This window comes from Sarcophilus harrisii, chromosome 2 (assembly GCF_902635505.1).
Source record: "Sarcophilus harrisii chromosome 2, mSarHar1.11, whole genome shotgun sequence".
NCBI lineage: Eukaryota > Metazoa > Chordata > Mammalia > Dasyuromorphia > Dasyuridae > Sarcophilus > Sarcophilus harrisii.
The window spans coordinates 300643723-300664648 of record NC_045427.1 but is presented as its reverse complement, the minus strand read 5'-3'; the positions used below and the strand labels follow the sequence as shown (position 1 = coordinate 300664648).

The following is a 20926-nucleotide window of genomic DNA, read 5'->3' as shown; positions in this document are numbered from 1 at the left end:
AGCATTTGTAAAATACCTCTTTGTGTATAGTATTCTTTTACCAAGCCACTGGAGACCTCTGTCTTGACTTTATTTGTATAAGTTTGGGTACACTTAATAAAATGACCTTCAGTTTATCCTAAATCCAAACAAATGTAAAGTTTAAAGCATTCTTTTCACAGTACTGTACAATGATTGATGTTCATAATAATGACTGTGAAGGCCACAAGATTTAGAAGTCTTTAATGATCATAAGCAAATTAAATCTTGCGTAGTACAGTTTTATATGAAATGTATTTTATTGCATTAGAAAATATATGAAAATACTTTAAAAAGTATATCATGTTAGGCAAATGAACATACAGTATTGTTAATATTATCATCATTATTTTGATGAATTCAAAATGTAGTAATTTTTGGCTAGTATATTGGACAACTGTCAACTGCTCAGAATAATCCATTAGCCTACCCCCTAATTCTCAGGCAAATTTGGATAAACAGAATTTTGTTGTCATTGCTTTTTTTTTTTAATAGCCTTTTATTTACAGGTTATATGTATGGGTAACTTTACAGCATTGACAATTGCCAAACCTCTTGTTCCAATTTTTCCCCTCCTTCCTCCCACCCCCTCCCCCAGATGGCAGGATGACCAGTAGATGTTACATATATTAAAATATAAATTAGATATACAATAAGTATACATGTCATTGCTTTTTAATCACGATGACTTAGTGATGAGCAAGTTTGGGATAATAATTGCCCCAAAGTCAATAAATCAAAGAAATACATTAATTCTTCTGATTCATCATAAGGCTCTGCCATTGATTCCATATGATTCTGGGTACATTTTTTTTCAACTTTGGTTCCATGTCAAAAATGCTGATGACAATTTTGATCTATTTCAATATCTTTCATTAAAGAGGATAATTAAAATGGTATGATGTTGGGATCAGCTGGAAAATGTTCCTTCATATACTGGAATTATCCTTTATCTAAAATAAATTTAAAGAATTTAACTGATGGAACTCACCTGGTCTCCCTGGAAAGATTTAGGATCTTACTTTTTGTGTAATCATAATCACAGAAAATATCCATCATGAAAGGCCACATAGTCTACCAAACCAAGCCAAATAAATCAACTCAACTCCAAATTCTGTGCTCTTTTAAATAAATATATTAGTACTTTTAGTGGCTATCTTGTGTGAACAAGATATATTCCTTTTATTAACCAATTTATGTGATTTTACCTCAAACTCAGAATGTGGTTTTATCTCCTTAAGCTATACAGAGACCAGAAGCATGTGAAGATTTCTGTAAAGGTTTTGTGGATAATGTTTTATTCAGGTGGAGATTTGTCACCAATATTACTATCAAACTCTTGGGGACAGGAATTAAACCTGTGATTCTACTGGTAGAGGCAGCTCCTAAATGCTGAAACTCTATGTACCAAGCAATTTGGTATCTTAGAGAATGACCTAGAGCACTGAGAAATTGAGTGGCTCATGCATGCTTATATAACCAGTAGTGTGTAGACAGGTTTTAAACTCAGGTTTTTTCGGATCCAAGGCCAGAACTATATCCACTACCCCATAGCCCATATGTGTCCAATACAGGATTTGGAATCAGGTTTTCTAGGTCCAGGCCCACTTCTATATTCACTATGTTTTATATATATATATATATATATATATATATATATGTATATATACATTTTCCTTTATTAGAAAGCAGTTAACTAAAGTACCCACAATATCATGATAAATCATGAGTTCATAGTTATATGATTTATATGCTTCATGTTCCTAATGCTCAGAGTTCCCACAGTTTGCTCTGTAATTCACTAAAAATGTTTTGTAAATACCTGCAAATATTTGTGGTAAATCTAGGTCTAAAGAGCATATTTCAATATATGTTGGTGGTAGATTTAATATTTCCTGAGCTAAAGTATTCTATAAAATATAAAGGGTTAGGAAAATGTAAAGTATTGTTAGGTATTCTAATCAGTCCTTAGAGATGCATCCTTCAACCTTCAACTACTGCAATACCTCTGCAGGTAGGGATAATGCTTAAAACTGTTTGAGACAGCCAAATATGATCTGCCCCTGGAAAAAGATCTGGAAGCTGTCTGGAATAAGGGAATACTTATAATGCCTACTTTGCCCAGTGTCAGTAATGTTCTTTATTATGTCACTAAACTTGTGATATATATACATTTTCCTTTCTTACAACTAAAATCAAATTAGTGTATTTTTAAAAATGTAAAACTGTATCCTTTTACGATTTCTCTTTTCTTTCTGTGTATCCTCATACTACCTTTCATTTCTTCTCATTTGTTGCTTGGTTTTTTATACTTTCACTAATCTAGAGTCTAGTAAAAAATCATTCTATTCCTGGTCATGTTGGAACAAGGCATTTTTATCTGAGCCTCTGAAATATTTATTTCATTTTGAAGAGAAGCAAATGTACATTAGTTATAAAAGATTTGGCACACGCATTTAGGATTTGTACCTTTGAATTGACCACAATGTCCTGTTCTTATCACTGAACAGGTTTTTAATCACCTTGGTTCTAGTGCCCTTCACTGAAAGCTTTAAGAGAGCTGCAGAAATGGAAGATTAGCCCCATTTAACAAAATAGCAAATTTTCATTGTGTCATAAAAAGTCTTATTGATCTCGTCCAGGTATTGACTGGAGAGCTTTTTATTAGGCTACCACCATGTCTAGACTTGAAGACCAGTCCCCAGAAGGAATAACAAAAGAGTAGGTGGACCACAATGAGTGAAGGGGACTGGCAGAGGAGGGAGTTAGGAGTGAGGATTAGGGTGGTGAAGAGAGATTCAGATTTCTCAGTTGGATTTTTTTTAAAGAGAAATATCATGATTCTTTCTCTCCTGCTCTCTTGATAAGTGATAACTCTGTGGTTTATGGAGGATGAGACAATTTTTGTCATTATGCTTTCTCTCCTGCTGTGTCTTATTACCAATTTTAACTGCTGAGCTGTCCAGTGCTGAAAGAGGTGAAGGAGTTTATAAATGTCTTTGCCACTGCCAGAGTGGTGAATTCTACCAGAATAACACTCGTTCTATTCAGGAAGGCAGTCCAGATTCTAATATGCCAAACTATTTAGTGGAATTTCTGGTTGTCAATGTTGTATATGTGAGCAAGTCGACCTGCACAATTCCAAGAGGCTATTTCTTCTTTCCATCTATTCATACTCTATCTATCCTTTAAGGGTCAGCTCAAAACTCTTCTATAAAGCTTTCCCAGATCATGTCAGCTTATAGAGACATATATCCCTTCTGAATTTTTATGAAACTTGCCTATATTATTTATTTCACTTCACTTTAACTCAATTTAAAAATGTATTTTTAGGTATCTATTATATGTTGGGCTTTGTGCCAAGTATTTGGGATACAAAGACAAAAATTAAATAGTCCTTGTCCTCATGGAGTTTATATTCTTCTGGAATTCTGATGTTGTTTTATTTGTATTTGTATTTATTTTGTATTTGTATTGTGTATATATATATATATATGTGTGTGTGTGTGTGTGTGTGTGTGTGTGTGTCTGTTTGTGTGTCTGTATGTCAGTGTGTATACACACACACATATACATATCTTTACACACAAACATATCTATCTATCTATCTAAAATCCTCCTCTAACAGAGAACAATGGCTTATATATAATATATATATTAGGTACTTTTTACATTTCTATTCATTATATTGAGAGGAATGGAGGTAGATTTTGCCAGTAATCTTTTCCATTCTACCCATCAGGAGGTTCCCTGTTTACCTAGTGGCATCCCCACCTGAGGCCACAGACACAAGGTGTGGCACATTTGGTAGGAATTTTGGTCTGTGGGTGTCAATGCCAAACTAAATAAATAAAGATAATAATAATAATAATAATGTCTTTGGAGTTCTAAATATGTGATCCAGAGCACAATGAAACCATCTCAGTCGGATGACATTCTGCCATATTCTGAATAATCCCTCTGCTTTCAAAGAATCAAATAGTATAGTGGAATAAGGGCCAGGATTTTTTTTCTAAGTCAGAAAATCTAGGTTTGTATTCCACCTCTTCCACTTACTACCTTTGTAATTTTGCACTAGTTGCATCTCTCTGGGCCTTTAATTAATTTAATCAAGGGGGTAGATTGGATAACCAGCTCTTTAATGAGGATGACAGTAAATTCAGAGTTAGAATATATCTTCAGGTTATCTATTTTAACCTGCCAGTTTTCTCAATGTACAGACTAAAGCTTAAAGAAATTAAGTGACTTTTTGAAGGTCATACAGGTTATAAAAAGCACAACTCATATTTGAATTTGGGCCATTCATTATAAAGCTAGTGTTCTTTCTAGGATTCTGGAACCTTAATTTGCTTCTAGATTCATTGTGATTATTTTTAACAATTATTAGCATTTGTAGAGTCATCATTATTCTATTATTACCATTATTATAATTCTTGTCATTGTTATCCGATTCTTGTTAAGCCTTCAGAGTGTCTCAGATACTGTCACAGTCTGCCTTTAGGATTCCAATGTGACTTCCATAATGTTTTTGTTAGCTTCACTAAAGGAAATAGTTTCAAAAGGAAAACTAGATAGAAATGCAAATGTTCATTGACATATGATCCCAGGATAAAAGGGTGTATATGTGTGTATATGTATATATTTGTATATGTGTATTTGTATGTGCATGCTTTTTGAGCAATTTATGGCCATCAAAGTCAAGATTCAAATCCATAGTTACCTCTTGAAAGCCTTTTATGATGAATGACTTTCCAATATAGCTTCTTTGTTTTTTGTGACCTCAAACTTAGATAATTGATTTATATTAAAGCATGAAATATGATGTCGAATTTACTGAAGCATTGTTTTGAAGTTGTACTCTGGGAGTATAGTGTAAATTTGTATAGCCAGTGTATATATATATATATATATATATATATATATATATATATATATATAATAGTTACACACACACACAAACAATATAAGCCAGTGTAGTCAGATGCTATAGTATGTACAGGGGAGTAAGGTGGAAGAAGACTTGAAAGATAACAAGGAATAATGTTATAAAAATTTTTAAATGCCAAACAAGTACTTGATAGTTGATCTTGAAGATGAGATAGGTAGCTCATGGAGCAAGGGTGTGATGTTGATCAGCCTACACTTTCAAAGACATTTTATCTTTCTGTCCCTCAGTATTCTTTTCTGTAAAAGAATAGGACTGTCTGTATTTTCTGTTTATTTGGTTACCTTTAAGGTGTTCATCACCAAATAGATACTGAAAATATTTCTTTAATTGTCTAACCAATTATGAAGATGAATGGACACCAGGGATGTATGTGTGTGTGTGTGTGTGTGTGTGTGTGTGTGTGTGTGTGAAGGAAGTGATCTGATGCTCCTTTTGAAGGGTTAACACAGTTTTTACTTGTTCCATTGTGAATTTATATAATTTGGTTTCAGGATTCATTAATAGAAGATTAGTAGACAGAATAAGAAAAGTGCTTATTCAACTGTAGTTGTCTAATCACATTTGAATTATTGTATTCGGTTCTAGATACTACATGTTAGAAGAAATATTGATAGACTAGAATGAGTCATAGGCAGGATACCTAGGATGATAAACCAAGTGGAGGTTATGTCAAATTAGAATTAGTTAAAGGAAAAAGGAATATCTTGAGAAATGAAGAATTAGGGAGAATACAATAGAGACCTCTTTGTTTTGAAGATCTGACACATAGGAAAGAGGAATCCAACTTGTTCTATTTGATCTCAGAAGGCCAAATTAGGAGCAATGAGATTAAATTGTCATGAGATCCATTTCACTTTCATATAAATACTAAGGATGACCTGGCAATCAGAGTTACCACAAAGTGGGATGTCTTGCCCTAAGAAGTAATGGATTCTCCCACAGTTGGATGACCACTTATTGAAGTATTTATAGATGGTCTTTCTTGTTTAGAAGGTGATGAGGGCAAAAAATTCAGGGTAATAATACTATTACTGGTGCAGATTTGTTTGATACAAAGCATAATTCTGTTAGAATTTAAAGGAGACATGTTTGGGGTGAACATGTGATGGCAATGCTAAGGATTGCACATGTGATCGGGCTTTAGAGTCTTTCATTATTGTCTCCTTGGAATGTCTTTTGTGAGAAAAAAGTAACATCAATAAGAAAGAATAACAGCTAAACATTAGTACATAATTGGTGACAAAGTGGTATAGATATAGATATATAGTAATATATATAGACATGGTATATAAAGTAGAATATAAAAATGTTTGTACATATATATATATATATAGCTTTGCAAATCTCAAAGTGCTGTATCTGTTACCTATTATCATTTAATAATTTAGTCTTTATTGCTATGACATTGATCACAGTGAGGTTGTCAGCTTTACTGTGGGATTTCAGGGAGCTTTCATTTTCTGGACTGTCCTTTCTTGGACTGAGGCCACTTCCCTCTCAGGATGGCAGCTGTTTACTTTTCCAGTGACAGCTTGATTTACCATTTTCTTCTTCGTCACTTTCAGGAAGCATCCACAGCTATTGAGCAGCCCAACCAGTAGAGAAAGGGCCATTTATTTTTTCTACAGTATCCTTCATACTGAGGGTCTGAGGATTAGAGGTGGAAATGGCCCTGGGAAATATTGTCAATAGATTTCTTTGCTCACAGTGCAGAATGGTGCAGACCAATATGCTTTCTTTAGTGTTCAGTTATAGTTTGTTTTGAATAATTGGTGTGTTATGTCCAGATGATAAACTGAATTATTTCCTAACTCTCAAAAGACGTTGTGAGGAGATAGTTAATGAAAGATTCCAAGAGCACAATCACATCTGCAATTCTTAGTATTAACACATGTTCACTTAAAAACTTCTCATCTAAATTTTAACAGAATTATATGATACCTCATATCCAACAAATTTGCCCCAGTAATATTATTACCATGCCTTTTTTTCTCTCCTCAAATTTTGCAAATCTGGTCGCCTTAAGGAATTAACAACATCTCTGGTAACTTTCTATTGTTATTATGACTTAGTTGCTTACATCTCCTGTTTCCATACTTTAGAAAATGCTATCCCCCCGACCTGAAATCCACTTCTTCATGTCTTGCCTCTTCAGCTCCTTGGTTTCTGTCATAACTGTTATGTTGTGTATTTGTGGGAGAAAGCCTAATGTTGAAAAGGATTAGGAGTAAGATCTTTAGCCCCAACTCTGCTGTTAGGTGGAAGAGCAAGATGATCTGATTGTTGGGTCATGATTGGCAGTTTTCTAGCCCTTTTTTCATACTTTATAAAAGATGTTTTCAGAAGATTTGGCTCAGTGCAATATCTGATGACCTAAGACAAGGGTTCCCATACCAGTAAGGAAAGGAGAGAGAAAAACGTCCGTAGAGAGGGGAGCAAGTTGTATTCCCAGCATAGTATCCAGGGTAGACTCTTGGGGGCTGAGTTTCAGCACTGTCTGGCAAGAAGGCTTGTTATATACCTTGTTTTATGTAGGTGGAGCAGAACCTGTAGAATCTGTGGGAAACCAGTAATGACTCAGGTGTCTACAGGTAGAATGTGGTTGTTTGCCTTGGGGCTTTCTATTTATAGTTGTTGTTCTGGTAAGTGAGCCCCAGGGCATGACTAACCATTTTTTTTATTTTTTAAAAACAGTTCAGCTTAAGTGTGGTTTCCTAGAGAAGGCCTTTCCCTAATTCGCTTCTTCTCCATTACTTTTCTTTACTGATTATATGTGTATGTGCATGTATACACGCACATGTTTCCATTAATAATTCTCTGAAGAAAAACAGTTTCATTTGTGTGTGTGTGTGTGTGTGTGTGTGTGTGCAATACCTGGCATACTACAGAGTTTTGTAAATGCTTATTGACTGATTAAATAGATTATATGATCCAGTGTTAGAAATAGGAGGTCAAGATTTACTGGAAGAGATACTGCTACTATCTTTTTTTGGGGTATGTGTGAAATACTTAGAATTATTCTCTCAATATTCTCTCAAGAAGACCAACTATATGACCCTTCAGGATATGGCAAAGGGAGACAATAATGGTGAAAGAAAAAGCACTGGACTGAAATCTACACATTTCTTTGCTTTGCAGGTCCATTTTTTTTCCTTTCAAAAGTGACACTTTGGAGAGTTGCTTTCTAGTCCCAACTTTGTGACCTACTCGTTGGTGTGATCCTGGGCACTACATAACTTCCCAATACCTGAATTTACACATCTGTAAAATGAAGCAGACAGACACCGAAGGTCCCATCCAGATCAAAAATTCTGTGATGCTAAGTTTAGAAATTGCTGGAATGCCTTTCTGGAAGTCCTCTTCAGAGGCTTAATGCCACCTGCTCTGAGCTCACTGCTTCTGTTGGCAGTTAGTCTTTCCAGACAAAGAAGGAGCAGGGCATCTGAGTACACTCACTGTGTGTTCTGAAAATCAGAATAAGGGAGGGTTTTTGCCAATATATAGCCTGAGATTTTTCCACTTTGAATAGTAGAGAAGATGATGGTTTGGAAAAATTCTGTCTAAGCATTTTTATATTTTTTACTGCCCGTTTTTGCTAGTTTTTGCTTTGAAGCTGGTAGTATTTGGGAAAGGCAAACAGTAGGAGATGGTGTCACTAGTAATCCCTTTGCTTGGCAGGAAGGGCTATGTTTGGACCAGACAAATCCTATGGATAGCCAAGGTTATATCTCTGTGAAAGAAGCGCACAGTTGCATTATAGGCTGATTTGAAGGACAAAAGACATAAATGAAGACAAAATATATGACTGTCAGCATTTTGGGAATTTGGTCAGCATCTTTCAAACACATCCAGAACCTGGCTTACTTTCCCAGCTCTGGAGTGTTCTGTTCTGCTTTATGATGCGTGTTGCAGGGAGGTCATTTCCATACCATAGATGTTAGTGTTTTAATAAGCATATTGCAATGTTTTTCTTTCAAATGCAATAGTACTATAGTGAATGTAATTAGTATGATTTTCTGGGTTTGAATTTTTCCCAGCTGCTACTATGAGAGTTTTCTCAGCCTCAATTTCCCATTTCCAACCCCACAATCCTACCATCCATGATTAGTGATCTAAATACTTACTTTGCATTTAGCTCCAATCTGTGGTCTCACCAATATTATCAAATTGAAACTCATATTGATGTAAAATAGCAGATCCAGTATTCTTTACAATTTTGGGAATATCACCAATTCCCATGGGTTTATGCTGATTATCACAAAATGTATACCTCTAATCCTAAGCTTTCTGATGAGTTTTAGCCCTTCATTACCAATTATCTATTGGACATCTCCAACTAGATATTCTTTAGTCATCACAAAATCAACATATCTAAATTAAAACTCATTATCTTACCCCTAAATATTTTCACTATTTATAATTTTCCTATTTCTATTGAGGGCACCTCCATCCTTCTAGAAACTCAAGTTTGCAATCTTGGAATCATCCTTGCCTCATATCCAATCAATTGCCATTCTTATTGGTGTTACCTTTGTGATAGCTTTCACATCTTTCCCCTTTTCTCCCCACTAGCACAAGTTCTCACAACATCTTTCCTGAACTATTATATTAGCCTCTCACTTTCTTCTATCTTTTCCCTCTCTAGTCTATCCTCTAATTGAATAAGTAATATTCCCAAGCCACATATCTGATTATGATGTTTTCTAGTTTAATAAGTTCCACAGACTTCTTATTTCTACTAGGTTAAAATACAAGTCTTTTTAGGTAAATAAGACTTACAAAAGTTTTGCTCTGTGGGCAAAGTGTATGAGAATCCAGGATCCTCTCCAGCAATGTGGCACTAAAAGCAGAAACTTGGAGGTGAAAAAGAGTATTTGTACATCTTTTTACTTTCAAAAAGTCTTTAACTAGCAAGGTCAAGGAGTCACAAGTGTGTACTTAGCATTCTCCTGGACATTATGGATGGGGAGAGAGAGAGACAGAGAGAGAGAGAGAGTTAGTTGGAGGGGGACTTGAGTCCAAATTCAGCCTCAGATACTTATTAGGTATGTGACTCTGGGTTAATCACTTAATCCTATTTCCCTTAGTTCCCTCATCTATAAAATGAGCTGGAGACGGAAATGGCAAATGGAGAAGGAAAGTCATCTATTATTTTTACAGAGAATCAGACACAAGTGAAGCCACTCAATAACACCACAAATGATATATTTGCATGACACTGAATGTGTTAATTAATGAGCCCATAAAGTGAGGCTAAAATTTTCTTTCTGGAGTGCTTTCTCATAAAACTTTTTATGATCTCCCTAACTACCAGTGCCTTTCTTCCCAAAATACATTGTATTCAATTATTTTTTTTGATATATTTGTATTAGGAGTAGCTAGATGCCAGTGTGTAGAGCACCAACCCTGAAATCATGAGGATCTTAGCTCAAATTCGGTGTCAGACACTTACCCCTTACCACTTACTGTGTGATCCTAGGCAAGTCACAACTCTATTTGCCAGAAAGGAAGGAAGGAAGGAAGAGAAAAAAAGATTTCTTTTTATTTACCTTATATTTATGCTCTCAGTGCATTTATATGTATTGCATATGAACTCACTTTTTCATTCTTGGTATTCCCAAACACAGAATGATATTTTTAGCACAGGGCAGGTACTTAATAAGTACTTGATGATTGATTGTATGGAATGGACAATATCTTCCACAATAGCAGAAAAGGGGGACTTGGTAGTATCAACTAAATTGGAGATCCATACAAAATGAAATTCTGTAGGTCACCATGGAATACCATATTATCTTCATAGCTACTAAATCATTGAATCATCCAAGAAGCTGATTGGTGACTTTTTTCCTATACCTCTTTGGGGGAAGAGTGTGGTAAGCATTAATTAAGGGTACTGTTTTTACATGTTTTGAAATTTCTTATAAAAAGAGAGGTCCATGAGTGAAAGGTCAAATGGGCCTTTCAGGACATTGGAACTAATTTTTTCATATTATAGACTTGAGGCTCAGAAAGATTAACTTGGTCAAGGTCACACAGATATTGTTTGATAAAGCCAGAATTTGAACCCAGTTTCACCAACTGAAAATACAGTACTCTATTATATAAATGGCTGGTTTTTTTTTACATGGAATTGAATAAATCCTCCTTAGTACTATGAATACATCAGTATTTACATTAGCGAGTCATTTGAAAGGCCATTATTTTACATATCTTTGTAAAAACTGAATTTAATATCCTGCTTTTTGTAAGTCCACATAGCATGTACTATTTAATCTGTCAGACACAAATAATATAAAATGACTGGTGTATGTATAGTTTAGCTATGTTTATCATGCAGGGAGAATAATGTTTTATTTTAACACTTATGGAATTGATTGTAAATTTCAGGGTGATATAATTTATATGTATTTAAACAGGCCATTAGCTAAATCAATGCTTCTGAGTTGCCAAGTAGTAACAGAATGCTAAGCTTCTTTATGCTGTTATATAATTCTCTGCATTTGCTTTCTTCATCTATTTTGCGGGTATCCATACAAGGTGACTGCATTGTCTCCCTATTCTTTTGAGGCTTACATGTAGCTAGAGTATCAGAAACAGATTTTGCATGATTTTAAATAGTCTTAAGATTTTTATTGGCCTTGAAAATTCATTGCTAGAACTATTTGGCCTGCTACCTTTAGTTAGGCCTATTGATAGCCTAGACTGAGTCACTTCCAAGGTGATAAAAAAATATCAGGGGCTTAGGGAGGGGGAAGAGGAGAAAGAGAGAGGGGAGAGGAGAGAGAAAGGGGGGAGAAGGGGAGGGGGAGAGAGAGAGAGACAGAGAAACAGAGACAGAGAGAGGCAGAGGGAGAGGGAGAAAGGAAGGGCAGTTAATTGTGATAGACCAGTAGATCAATTAGTTCAACCTCTTTTCGCCGTGGGTTACAAGAGCAGCTGCAGGATATGAATTGAACGATGCATTTGTCATCTAATTTGAGTTTCAGTTTTAACCTCTATGACCTTGGGCAAATCACAACTCCCATAAATCTTAGTTTTGTCCTCTATACAATTGGCTGTTCTGAAAAAAAAAAGATGATCTGTATTTTTTTTCCTTTTCTAAATCGCATATTTTTCTTGTTTATTTTTTTCTTCAGTTAATCAACAAGAATTTATTAAATCTTTTATATGTGCCAGGCACTGTGCTAATCAAGTGGGAAATACAAATGCAAGTAGAAAGATAGTCGTACCCTCAAGGAACTTAATGGAGGAAGACCACAGATAAAAGGTGTTGGGGAGACAAAGGTACCTGTGGCAGGGACATGGTAGAGAAAGTCTGGACTGTAGCCTGAAGAGAAAGGAAACCCAGCTGGCCTAGCTCAACTCCTTAAGAGGAGGATCTAAGAGCAACATCCAATCAGAAGGAGAAGCTATAGATGTAGAGAGTGCTTCTAATGTACAAGCTACATGTGTGGAATGAGGCTTCACTTCAAAAACTAATTGTTAATTTGAGAGACATGTGGATGGAAAGCCAATCTCAAAGTCCAGAAGACTTGGGTTCTTGTCCAGCTTCTAATACACACTATCTGTATTACTCTGGCCAAGTCATTTAATTTTTTGGTGTTCCTAAGCAACTCCTTAAAAATACGTTCAGAATAAGTTGGTAAAGGGAATTTCGTCACTGGGAGTTTCTCATACTAATGAAATCACAGGTATAGGCCAGAAAGAAAAATTAATTAAGACAAAATAGCAAAGTACTACACAAAAGATAAATATCAGCAACCATCTCTCTGTCAACAACTCACATAATAATAGTCACAACTTGCATGGAGGTTTCTACAGCTTCTTGGAGATGAATTCACCTTTCCCTAGCTCTGAGATGTCAGCACCTTTTTTGAAGAATCAACTTTCTGGGTTTCTCTCCTCTCAGTCTAGAACTTGAGCTAGAGTTTTCTGAGTGTAACCTTAAACAGAGCATCTACTGCTCCTCAGGATTGGATTCTCCAATCCCATCCCTCTTGTCTTCAGTAGGTTCTCAGAGGCCAATAAACAGCTTGTGTACTTCTAGGTCCACTCTAGCAAAGGACAGAACTATGGCAAGTCCCCGGCTGCTTTCCTCTTTCAGAGTTTGGACAACTCAATGCAATTCTCTGCGTAAGCACAAGGATTTATTTTTCCCCACTAGATTTTCTCCTCTTAACATAGGTCATAATTCTTTTCCCTTGAAAAGTACTCTAAGCTATCTTTGAGATGATTCTTATTATCTTATACATGATTCAGACTGAGACTTTCAACAGTTTATTGGCCTTTGACATAAGGGAAGGGTAGGACAGATGGAGAAGTGGTATTTTTGTCAACCAATTCTGAGATAAGGAAGCAAATTCATTATTGAACTGAGAGCTTGGGAAGTTGGGAATGTCAGAACTAGGGAAACAGTCTTCACTAGATATTTGCATAGGGTAACACTTGGCTATATAGATTCCTCCCTGGTCTAATTGCATCAAGATTAGCATAAATATGCATATGATTTACATACGCATTTTCTCACTTCCCTTTTATTTCTTGTTTTATTTTTTGCTGCATTTTCTCCTCCATACCAATGTCATAATCATGATTCCTTCATTCAAAAAGAGCATTCTCTAAGCAAGAGGGGAGAAGGGAACAAAGAGAGACTCCAAGGGTGAGGTCAACAGTGAAAATCAATAAATAGGATTCATATAAGTACAATGTATTTATTAACCTGTTCAGCTCCTTTGAGATCTAAATGTTATGTAGCTGACTTCAAAAGCTCTCCAGAGCTCCACTGGACTTTTGGGTAGTACAGTAGTGAATATTACATCATCAGCATAAGGTGTGCATGAAATGAGAGGAACTGGGAAAGCATACTGTTATTCTTCAAAGTGAATGAAGACATAATTTAAGAACAGTTCAACTTCCTTCAGTTTCTGCCACTGATAGACTGTTTGTCCTTGGGCAAGTGATTTAACCTTCTCATTTGTTAGTTCAATTGCTGCTAAAATGAAAGCATTAGACTAGACAATCTTCAATATTTCCTTCTGTCTCTAACATTATATGATTATGATGCAGTCTGACCAAGAAAGAAACAGTTTTGAACTGGGAAAAATCTGTTGAATGGGATTAATTCCTATTTTTGAGTGTACTGTGGGATTCTTAGAGAGAGTGAATGTTCAGAACTATGTAAAAAACTGTGATTTTGCCTGGATGGGGGACTCTGGGTTTGAGAAATCCCTCCATGAATATAGATTACCATCCAGCTCTGATTTAACAGATCAGTCTAAGGAAATATAGTGGTCCAGGATCACACAACTATTAAGTATCAGAAGCTGGATTTGAATTCAGGTCTTTCTGACTTCAATCCTCATATTCTATTAACTATACCATAGTGGCCTCTAGGTAAATTAATATTCAAGCATAAAACATTAAGTACTCGTTAGCATGCTAAGTAACTGCTGCTTATCTTATTACTCTGTGTCAAACATTTCTCCTTTAGAAGTGTACTCTGTGATTAATTTAGACTTATCTTTAAAAGTGCTATTTCCTACCCAGTTATCTTAATTGAGTGGGCCTACAAGGTTTGATTTGCATGTTTATAGAATATGCCCAATAATGTACCATATGTTGAGCCAAGGACCACACACATAATCACGGAGGTGGCTGATGATCATGTATGCAGTTCTTTGGAAATCTGAGGCTGTGAGAAAATGCTTAGCAATAATGATTGCATTTGATTAGACACCTTCAGTTCTCAATTCAGCAAACTTTATGTTCAAGGAACCATGCTTAACACTGGGAGGGATAGATAAAAGAGTGAGATATAAGATATGGTCTCTGCTTTCATAAAGTTGATGAGGTAAGATGTGAAAAATATAATGAAAGGTACAAAGTGCTATGGTTAATTTAGTAAGAAGGATCACTTCTGGATGATGGGATTATAGAATGTTTCAGGATCAGATTGTCTTCCCCCTACAAATACTTGCCTCTTTTTAGCTTCTTTTGTATACTGTTGAAACTGCTATTCTCCAGGTTACCCAGGCTTACAGTCTTAGTGCCATCCTTGATTCCTCACTTGCACTCACTTTGCATTCCCTCTCAAATGTTGATCTTGTTCCTACCCTCACAACTCTCTTGTATACATCCCCTTCTCTCTACTCATACACTCTTGGGCATGGACCTCTTCATGCCTGAACTATCACTAACCACTGGCTACCTGGTCTTCCTGCTTCAAATTTCTTCCCACTCCAATCTGTCTTTCATTTAGTTGCCAAAAGGATTTTCCTAAAGTGCACATCTGACCATATTAGTCCCTAGCCCTTATGTAATAAAATCCAACATTTCTATTTTATCTCTAGGATCACATATTAAATGTTCTGCTTGGTTTTTAATGCTCTTCATTACCTTTCCAGTCTACTTGCACTTTTTTAGATTTCACAAATGCTTTGATTAATCTATACCAGTATATCTGTATTACCTTCAGCATGATACTCCATTTTTTGACTTTTCACTGTTGTTGTTGTTATTGTTGTTGTTTTTTTACTGTATGACTCCCATGGATAGAATGCTCTCTTTCACATCCACCTTCTGGCTTCCCGATTTTCTTTCCTGACTAAGCTTATATTATATCTTCCATGGGAGTATAGAATATCCTTCAGTATGAAAGGAAAAAATGGTAAAAAGACTGGGTTAGAATAAGTCTAGACCAAATTCTGAATAGAATTAAATAGAATGTTTTTCTTACATGACCCCTTCCACTACTTTACTTTAAACTTCATCCCTTTCTAAGGGAGAAGAATACTGCTTTTTATGAGACAAGTTTCAATAAACAGAAAAATTTGTACTTTTTAGATCAAGGAGAGATCTTAAAATATTTTGAGCATAAAGATCTATGATCAAACTTAAAAAAAATCTTTTAGGCAATCAGTGTAAAAGGTAGGATCTGCACCTAGGACCTTTAATTCTAAAACCAGGGCATATGGTACAGTGGGAAGTACAGTTATTTTAGAGTCAGAGGACCAAGGTTCAGATGCTGCCTCTGATATTAACTTCCCTGAGTTTCACTTTCCTCATCTATAAAATGAGGCACATCAATCAGATGGGATTTGAGATTCCTTATAAATCTAAATCCATGATTCTGTGACTTCTGAGATAATTTCTTTGTAACACAGACGCTAAATTGGAAGCAGTATATAGGGTAGATTGAACAAGGGAGAAATTAGTGGGTAAGGAGAAAAGTCAGAAGATGTGTGAATAATCTGGGCCAGAGGTTATGAGGAACATAATTTAGGATAGTAATGGCAATGGAAATGGAAAGGGACAGGACAAGAAATATTGCTGTGGTCAGCTTAACAGGACTTGACAATTTATTGGATGTGGGAGACAAGGGAGAAAGAATCATGTTGTCATTTGAACCTCGGTGACGGGAAAATGATGGTGATATTGTGAAGAGAGGGAAAAAAAAAGGAGGGATGACTTGTCCTACTTCCTGAAGATAGGAAGTATAATTTATTTTCCTTAAGTGCTTCAATGAGGGTTGTGATGACTGATAAGGAGCTGAGCTTAACAGTTCTTGGCTATGGTTAATAAGCTGGAGAGAATAGGTGCATGGATGTAACTTGGACAGAGAGTAAAAAACCCTCTCCCTTGTTTACCTCATGTTGCTAGGGATGAAACTGCACAACCGAAGTTGCATTGCTGGCAACTTCTTTTGGTTAATGAGGCGCCTCTGATGGCTTCTTCACAGCAGTGATGTGAAAGGATTCTTCTGTGAGCATATCTCTGGTTGGAGTATACCACCAGAACTCCCATCCCTCACACTTTTGATTGCTATCCTTTTCCCACCTCAGGCCCAACTTCTTATTTAACAACCTGGTCACATCCCATTGGGTTCAAGGCTCCAGTGGGGAACCCAAACTTACTGTAGTTGCATTATTGACTAATGAAAATCAGAGCCAGATCTTTCAGGGTAATTGATTTTTAGTTATTGGTCAATAAACAGTACCTACAGCTCAAGAGTCCTTTGTCAGTTCAGTTAATTATCCATCTCTGGCCAACCTATACCCAATCTGAAGCCAGTCCATATACAACCCCATAACTATTACAGGCCATCACTGATGCCAAAGCAGGATCAGTTTTTCCTACATGACCCCTTCCACTACTTTACTTTAAATCTCATCCCTTTCTAAGGGAGAAGAATACTGCTTTTTATGAGACAAGTTTCAAAAAGAATAAATGGCTGAAGACATGAAATATTATAGGTACAGAGGGGAGAGTGGGTATCTCATTCTTTCCTTTTATATCAGGACACATAGAGTAATATATTTGGAAAAAGCAAGCTCTTCAAGCGTATGCGGTTGTCAATAAATCATGTCAATAATATTGGCCACATGTCCACCACACATTCAACTAACCTGAAGGAAGAAAAAAAGTATATTTCATTATTTAACACAGAAAAACTTGTTTGTACTTTCTAAAGTGGACTCATTGTTAAGAAATTAGTTCCTGTCTGGCCTTGCCCCGTATGCTTTGTTATTCATTTCCCAACATTAATTTCAAAACAGTATCACTGTTCAGTTCCAAATTTTCATCTAGGAAAATGGCAAAACCTTAATTTAAGATGTCATGTTTGTTTTTTTCTTCACCTAAGTGTAGCTTCTTGTTGTTGTTCAGTTTTGCCCTACTCTTCATCGATGAATTTATTATTGTTTTGATAAAAATATTGGAGTGGTTTGTCATTTCCTTCTCCAGTTCATTTTACAGATGAGGAAACTGAGGCAAATAAAGTTAAGTGATTTGCCCAGGGTCACACAGCTTTAAATGTCTGAGGTCAGATTTGAACTCAGATCTTCCTGATTCCAGACCCAGTGCTCTATCCACTAAGCCACCTAGATACCCTAAGTATAAATTATTAAGCCTTTAAGCTGCCAAGGGGATCTCAGCAGTCATCTTGAAATCCTATGCCTAAACAAAAACCCCTCTACAAAACTGTCAAAATTTTTATATAGTTATTTTATGGAAAACGAATAATATATGGCATTGTAGATAGAATATTGGGGGTACAAATAGGGTTAGTTTCAAATTTTGCCTCTGCTACTTACCAACTGTTTGGTCTAAGACAAATCACAACCTCAAGAAACACCACAGGACTCAGTAATCTAATAATAAATCAATAAACATTTATAATAGAAAGCTAGAGTATTTATGATGTATGTACTATGTTCCAGGAAGTGTCTTCTAGTTACTGATAGGCATGAGGTCTATGAATGCAAAGAATGAAATAATCCTTACTCTCAGGGAGTCTACATTCTAGTGAGTTATAGCTAGATTGTGATTTAATTTGGGGAAGAAAGCTTCAATCACAGGTCCTTCATGTATTTGTACATGGAAAGTAAAACAGGTTGTGCATAAAATGGTAAAATAAGTAATCTAGTTGTTAAATAAGTAGAATCATGAGTTCTAGATCTTGTCCTCATCTCTGCAAAGGATTTCTGTCATGGAGAGCACTTTATAATAGTGAAAAATGCTTTAGCTCAAAGTAATTTAATTGATCAATGCACTTATTTACCACATATTGACAGAGATAAAAGCTGAAACACAACATTTCATCTCATTATACAAATGAAAAAAGCTGAGATATTGGATAATAATTATAAGTCATTAGCAAAACAAATATGAAAACATTCATCCCCTAAATTTTTGATTATTTAAACATCTTCTCCTATATAGGAATATAAAAATCAAATGGACATAGAAGATTAACATACTTTTTGATATGTTGGATTTCCCCTCACCCCACTTTTATCTGTCTTATAGGATTTAAATGTTTAGAATTCCCTATGTCACAACTTACTGAGTTTAGTTTTGTTTAGATGAATAAATACTAAAATTGTTTTCTAGATTTATTATATTATATTGCAATTGAGTTTTACATGCAGCAATGATAGAAGAAGCAAACTGTTATTATTAGGCTATTGATGTCTTCTGAGTATACTTTTTGGGGGGCATCTATAGCAGATTCAAATCCAGCTACCCCAGAACTAAATATATTTCCTTTGTTTTTCTCCTCTTTTTTCTGTGACTGCAGCACGAGATGAGAATGTGGCTACCTTCCGAGGCTCCGAGTACCTGTGCTACGACCTGTCTCAGAACCCGATCCAGAGCAGCAGTGACGAGATCACCCTTTCCTTTAAGACGTGGCAGCGTAATGGGCTCATCCTGCACACAGGCAAATCAGCTGATTATGTCAACCTGGCATTGAAAGATGGTGCAGTCTCCTTAGTCATTAACCTCGGGTCAGGGGCCTTTGAGGCCATAGTGGAACCCGTGAATGGCAAGTTCAATGACAACGCCTGGCATGATGTCAAAGTGACCCGCAACCTTCGGCAGGTAATGGTGAAAGGGAGAAAATGCCAGGAAGGCATTCTTCTTAGGTCAGTTGAGGTAGAACATTGTGGGTCAGATTGTGGGGAAGGTGGAAAGGATACAGGAATGCCAATCAAGAATATAGAATCATGCTAACATCTCCCCTTCTTCAAGATCACACAAGAAAAATGGTCAAGGTATACTTCTCTACAGTTCAATTCTCATTTTTTCACTCATTATTTAAGAAAAGAAATTCAGTTAAATAGATGATAAAATTTAAAGACTTTCATCTCCTTTTGCTATGCTTTTCTTTTCTTTAAAAATCACTTCTATAATTACATTGGATTCTTATCAGTAATATTATTGTTAAATTCAATTAGAAACAGAGTGTTATGTTGCTGCTTGGGAATTTTTCTTCATTTGTTTTTTGTTTCTGTTTTCCTTTTTAATTAAGTTAATCATTGCCATGATGTCATGATTTTAACTTCCCTCCCCAAAGTCTTCCTTTCCTCTTCCTTTTCCTTTTATTTATTTCCTTTTGACCTTTAGCTTTGGAATTGATTGGCCAGAATCTCTCTGAATTCCTCTGTTTCTCTGTTCTTTGGTGCCGTGGTCCTACTTTATTGCTCATGTCTCTGGCTACGAGACTCTTCAGTTGTCTGGGAGGCCTGGAAAGTGGAAGGACCCAATTTAAAAAGTCAACTTTGGAGCAGCTTTTCCTGGTTCTGTCCGTGCTTGGGAACTCCCATCGCTTGCCTATTCTAAGTCAGGCAACTCCGTCAGGTGATAATACTCTTAACTGGAGAGCCCTATCAGAGGGAAACTGTTTTCATTTCTAATAAAAACTAATCCCTCTATATTCATAAATGAAAATTATCTCCAGTCAAGGTCAATGGATATCCTGACTGGAGGTTTTTTAAAAAACTGTTTGTGAATTTGTCATTTAACTCAGATGGGACACATTATTGATGTCTTATTAATCAGTAAACACTATGTGAGTGCCCCCAAAATAGATTTGTTAAGTTATCTTGACCAATTTGGTGTCTTATTAATTTAACATGTAGACAAGGGCACTGACAGGAGTTTGCATATATTTACTGGCTGATAAAGAAGTGATATGTATTGCTGAATTAATGACAAAATTTATACAGTACTCCTAATGACCCTTCTCAGGTCAAGGAATGCCAGGTAAGCATCCCACGGGACTCTATTTCATTTGTGGTGAAGGGGCCAAGAAAGACACAAGAAATAGCCTCTAACCACCCTATTGCACACAGATAATCCATTTTGGAATCACTACTCTTTGATTTTCCTCTGAGGTCAAAGACCTCTAATGTTGATGCTTTCTTAAATTTTATTTTATTCTTCTGGGTGAGACCTTAGCATCTAAGAGAACTCATATCAAATTCCCATTTGCTAAAATATTAAGGACTGACATCCTTGAGTTAGTTGTAGGGATCAGGATGAAAAAGTGGAAATATGACCTTTATTCCGGCTTTGACTGATAATATCTTTGAGGCATTGCTGATGAGCCTAGTACTTTTTTATTAGGAACTGAAACAATTTTAGGATCCCCATTAACCAAACAAATGTTTTTCTGGT

General features: G+C 35.9%; 1 protein-coding gene across 1 annotated transcript in view; it reads left to right on the top strand.

Moving 5' to 3' along the window:
• NRXN3 (neurexin 3) overlaps nt 1-20926 on the top strand; it is a 2051432-nt gene that overhangs the window by 572818 nt on the left and 1457688 nt on the right. Inside the window, exon 5 of the mRNA XM_031949344.1 lies at nt 19047-19348. Coding sequence (XP_031805204.1) covers nt 19047-19348 — 302 coding nt within the window. The remainder of the gene's footprint in view (nt 1-19046; nt 19349-20926) is intronic.